The 5,000-nt window shown below is 34.7% G+C and overlaps 5 protein-coding genes across 5 annotated transcripts in view; all 5 read left to right on the forward strand. All coding sequences in view use genetic code 11, as the record gives it.

Annotated features, from left to right (window-relative positions):
* accD (Acetyl-CoA carboxylase carboxyltransferase beta subunit) overlaps positions 1-930 on the forward strand; it is a 1,566-nt gene extending 636 nt beyond the window's left edge. The window contains exon 1 of the mRNA in view: positions 1-930. This exon is cut by the window's left edge and continues 636 nt beyond it. Coding sequence (YP_009295113.1) covers positions 1-930 — 930 coding nt within the window.
* Positions 931-1,657: 727 nt separating this feature from the next.
* On the forward strand, positions 1,658-1,759 carry psaI (photosystem I subunit VIII). The gene has a single exon. The coding sequence runs from the start codon at positions 1,658-1,660 to the stop codon at positions 1,757-1,759; it is 102 nt and encodes a 33-aa protein (YP_009295114.1).
* Positions 1,760-2,195: 436 nt separating this feature from the next.
* On the forward strand, positions 2,196-2,750 carry ycf4 (photosystem I assembly protein ycf4). Its single transcript has one exon. The coding sequence runs from the start codon at positions 2,196-2,198 to the stop codon at positions 2,748-2,750; it is 555 nt and encodes a 184-aa protein (YP_009295115.1).
* Positions 2,751-3,363: 613 nt separating this feature from the next.
* On the forward strand, positions 3,364-4,053 carry cemA (chloroplast envelope membrane protein). Its single transcript has one exon. It carries the CDS (start codon positions 3,364-3,366, stop codon positions 4,051-4,053), a length of 690 nt encoding a protein of 229 aa, YP_009295116.1.
* A 217-nt stretch (positions 4,054-4,270) lies between these two features.
* petA (cytochrome f) overlaps positions 4,271-5,000 on the forward strand; it is a 963-nt gene continuing 233 nt past the window's right edge. Inside the window, exon 1 of the mRNA in view lies at positions 4,271-5,000. This exon is cut by the window's right edge and continues 233 nt beyond it. Within this exon, the coding sequence (YP_009295117.1) occupies positions 4,271-5,000 (730 nt within the window).

Here is a 5,000-nt window from a genome sequence, read left to right on the forward strand (position 1 = left end):
AGTTCTAATGAGAATGAAAGAGAAAGTTCTAATGATCTCGATCGAACTAAAAAATATAGGGATTTGTGGCTTCAATGCGAAAATTGTTATGGATTAAATTATAAGAAATTTTTGAAATCAAAAATGAATATTTGTGAACAATGTGGATATCATTTGAAAATGAGTAGTTCAGATAGAATTGAACTTTTGATCGATCCGGGTACGTGGGATCCTATGGATGAATACATGGTTTCTCGGGATCCCATTGAATTTGATTCGGAGGGGGAGCAGGAGCGGGAGCAGGAGCGGGAGCGGGAGCAGGAGCAGGAGGAGGAGGAGACTTATAAAGATCGTATTGATTTTTATCAAACAAAAACAGGATTAACTGAAGCTGTTCAAACAGGCATAGGCCAACTAAACGGTATTCCCGTAGCAATTGGGGTTATGGATTTTCATTTTTTGGGGGGTAGTATGGGATCCGTAGTCGGGGAGAAAATCACCCGTTTGATTGAGCACGCTACCAACAACTTTTTACCCCTTATTATAGTGTGTGCTTCAGGGGGTGCGCGCATGCAAGAAGGAAGTTTGAGCTTGATGCAAATGGCTAAAATATCGTCTGCTTTATATGAGTATCAATTAAATAAAAGGTTATTTTATGTATCAATCCTTACATCTCCTACAACTGGTGGAGTAACAGCCAGTTTTGGTATGTTAGGGGATGTTATCATTGTCGAACCCAATGCTTACGTTGCATTTGCGGGTAAAAGAGTCATTGAACAAACATTGAATCAAACAGTACCTGAAGGTTCACAAGAGGCTGAATATTTATTCGAGAAGGGTTTATTTGACTTAATTGTACCACGTCATCTTTTAAAAAGCGTTCTGAGTGAGTTATTTGAGTTCCACGCCCTTTTTCCTTTGAATCAAAATTCAAATCAAGTAGAGCGTTAAGTTCAATTATTTTATTTTGATTTGTAGCAAAGAACAAAGAAAGAAGGAGTGATTTTCTCGAAATCAAAGGAAAAAAGAGAGTTTCTTTGGGAACAGAAGATCTAATTGCAGAAAGCAACAAAAGTTGCGGATAACTCTTTTTTTTACCTATCCTATAATTCTAATCCTGATTACGAATCAATAAACCTGAAGAGTGAATTCTTCCTTTCGTGAAATTAGAGAAACAAAATTTCTTCTTCTAGGGGTCTAAATTTGATAATTCCAATATTGATAATAGAGTTTTCTAGCTTTCTCTATCGCCCGAAAAACCATTTTAGCTAATCCTGCAATAATCTGTAAGAAACTCTTTATATATCTATTTGAATTATTCAATTAGAAGACAAGAACAAAATACAAATAAATGAAGAGAAATAATAAGGTTGATTATCATATAGACTCATGTAGAAAGATGAAAAAGCCCATTTATTTAGTTCTACATTCTTTGCACTTATTCTACCTATTTCGTTTCGATTCCAAATTCTAGAATTCTATTACTATATAATCTAAATAAAAAAATTATCTACGAACTCATAAGAATTCAAATTCTTCATTCTAATTATTTTATTACTTAATTACAAGATATCTTTATTTGATATTTCTATTTATTTTATAGAATAGATTTATATTATAGAATAGATTTCTAGAAAGAATAACAGATACAAATAGTAAATCGGGGTACCCTTCTATGATGAACCTTCCCTCTATTTTTGTACCATTAGTAGGCCTAGTATTTCCGGCAATTGCAATGGCTTCTTTATTTCTTCATGTTCAAAACAATAAGATTGTTTAGATTCAACGGGATTCCAATCTCATCCATTTTTTTTTCAAAACTTGGACTTATATTGTATCATAACACGGATATCTAGTTAGTGAAATAGAGTCTAACGTGTGATTTCCGCCGAACATAAAGGAAAAGGTTCTTAAGGTTTGTGGAAACGTGATATATGGATATTTGAATTCTAGCAATTTGAAAATAGATCAGGATCGCCGGATGACTTAAAATTCAAAATGAAGTCGGCGGATCTATATGTAATATGTATATCGATACGGATAGTAGAATCGTATTCTATTAGGGGGTTCTTATTTTAGATCTAACCAAGTTGATGAATTACTCCTAAAGGTTCCCATCAAACTAGTGCTAGTTGATGAGGATGACTTCGGAAACAGCAAAGTTCAATTTTTCTGGGGTATTATCTAAATTCCAATAAAATACAATCGGATCAAGTATGAGTTGGCGATCAGAACATATATGGATAGAACTTCTACCAGGGTCTCGAAAAATAAGTAATTTCTGCTGGGCTTTTATCCTTTTTTTAGGTTCATTAGGATTCTTATTAGTTGGAATTTCCAGTTATCTTGGTAGAAATTTGATATCGTTTTTTCCATCTCAGCAAATCATTTTTTTCCCACAAGGGATAGTCATGTCGTTCTACGGAATTGCGGGTCTCTTTATTAGCTCCTATTTATGGTGTACTATTTCTTGGAATGTAGGTAGTGGTTATGATCTATTCGATAGAAGGGAAGGAATAGTGTGTATTTTTCGTTGGGGATTTCCTGGAAGAAATCGTCGCATATTCCTCCGATTCCTTATAAAGGATATTCGGTCTGTTAGAATAGAAGTGAAAGAGGGGATTTATGCTCGTCGTGTCCTTTATATGGACATCCGAGGCCAGAGGGCCATTCCTTTGACTCGTACTGATGAGAATTTGACTCCAGGAGAGATTGAAAAAAAAGCTGCTGAATTGGCCTATTTCTTGCGCGTACCAATTGAAGTATTTTGAAAATAAGGAACTAAAAAATAAAAAACGCAAGACTACTTTGGTTCTAACTGAACTTGATGTTTCGTCAGAACAGTCATTTAACCAAAGCAAACGTATATGAAACAAACATAAAACGAAACTCCTTTTGTGGTCTTTTATGCGTACGCAAATTCACACAACTCAATAACTTCAATAACAAATCCAAATAATAGATTCATCTCAGATAGCAAACCCTTTCGTTTTCTTTTCAATATTTGTTGGAATTGATACTTTAGATCTAGCATATCTTGTAAATCATTTCTTTTTTTGGCAGTTTCTTTTTCTCCCTTCTTTTGTATTCTTTAATGATCAACAATTGGATTTCTTACTAAGAATAAGAATGATACCGAGCCAATTTCTGTTTTACCAGTCATTTTTTATCATCACAATATCTTTTCCTCTCAAGTATTCTATTCCTGACTATGGGTCATCAGTGAAATTTTTTCGAAAGATTGGATATTTTGATAGAATTTGATAGAAAAGGAGTTCGTTCGTCTCAAAAAAAGATTCTTAGCCTATTTCTTTCTGTATTCTTTCTAGATTCAAAGACTCACCAAGAAAATAGATTCATACCTTCGATAAAACTCATGAAAAAATGGCAAAAAAGAAAGCATTCACTCCTCTTTTCTATCTTTCATTTATAGTCTTTTTGCCCTGGTGGATTTCTTTCTCATTTAAGAAATGTTTGGAATCTTGGATTACTAATTGGTGGAATACTGGGCAATCCGAAATTTTCTTGAATGATATTCAAGAAAAGAGTATTCTAGAAAAATTCATAGAATTAGAAGAATTCGTCTTCTTGGACGAAATGATCAAAGAATACTCGGAGACACATCCACAAGAGTTTCGTATAGGAATCCATAAAGAAACAATCCAATTCATCAAGATACAAAATGAGGGTCATATCCATACGATTTTGCACTTCTCGACAAATCTCATCTGTTTTGTTATTCTAAGCGGTTATTCTATTTGGGGTAATGAAAACCTTGTTATTCTTAACTCTTGGTCTCGGGAATTCCTATATAACCTAAGCGACACAGTCAAAGTCTTTTCCATTCTTTTATTAACTGATTTATGTATCGGATTCCATTCACCACATGGTTGGGAATTAATGATTGGCTCTATCTATCAAGATTTTGGATTTGGTTATAATGATCAAATTCTATCTGGTCTTGTTTCCACCTTTCCAGTCATTCTCGATACAATTTTGAAATATTGGATTTTCCGTTATTTAAATCGTGTATCTCCGTCACTTGTAGTTATTTATCATTCAATGAATGACTGATTAAAGGATCTATTGCACTGATATGAATCTAATCCAATTTGAATGTTTATTACTTTGTAGTTGTAGATAAACAAAGCATTGAAAATCTTACTTATTATATATAGCTTCATCCTATATTTTTTTATTCCAGTAAATAGCAGAATCGTGGATAGGGAACTATACTAGCGACCTACCCCATTTATTTTATTGTATAAATTTTGGAATCAATGATTGGACCATGCAAACTAGAAATACTTTTTCTTGCATAAAGAAACAGATTACTCGATCTATTTCCGTATCGCTCATGCTATATATCATAACTCGGACATCCATTGCAAGTGCATATCCCATTTTTGCGCAGCAGGGTTTTGAAAATCCACGAGAAGCAACTGGCCGTATTGTATGTGCCAATTGCCATTTAGCTAATAAGCCCGTGGATATTGAGGTACCACAAGCGGTACTTCCCGATACTGTATTTGAAGCAGTTGTTCGAATCCCTTATGATATGCAACTGAAACAAGTTCTTTCTAATGGTAAAAAAGGGGGTTTGAATGTGGGGGCTGTTCTGATTTTACCGGAGGGTTTTGAATTAGCCCCTCCCGATCGTCTTTCTACCGAGATGAAAGAAAAGATAGGCAATTTGTCTTTTCAGAGCTATCGCCCCAATAAAAAAAATATTCTTGTGGTGGGCCCTGTCCCCGGTAAGAAATATAGTGAAATCACCTTTCCTATTCTTTCCCCGGACCCCGCTACTAAGAAGGATGCTCGCTTCTTAAAATATCCTATATACGTAGGCGGGAACAGGGGAAGAGGTCAGATTTATCCCGACGGGAGCAAGAGTAACAATACGGTTTATAATGCTACAGCAGCAGGTATAGTAAGCAAAATCATACGAAAAGAAAAAGGGGGGTATGAGATAACCATAACAGATGCATCGGATAGTCGTCAAGTGGTTGATATTATCCCTC

The sequence above is a fragment of the Ipomoea nil genome (genome assembly GCF_001879475.1).
Source record: "Ipomoea nil chloroplast DNA, complete sequence, cultivar: Tokyo-kokei standard".
NCBI classification, from domain to species: Eukaryota; Viridiplantae; Streptophyta; class Magnoliopsida; order Solanales; family Convolvulaceae; genus Ipomoea; species Ipomoea nil.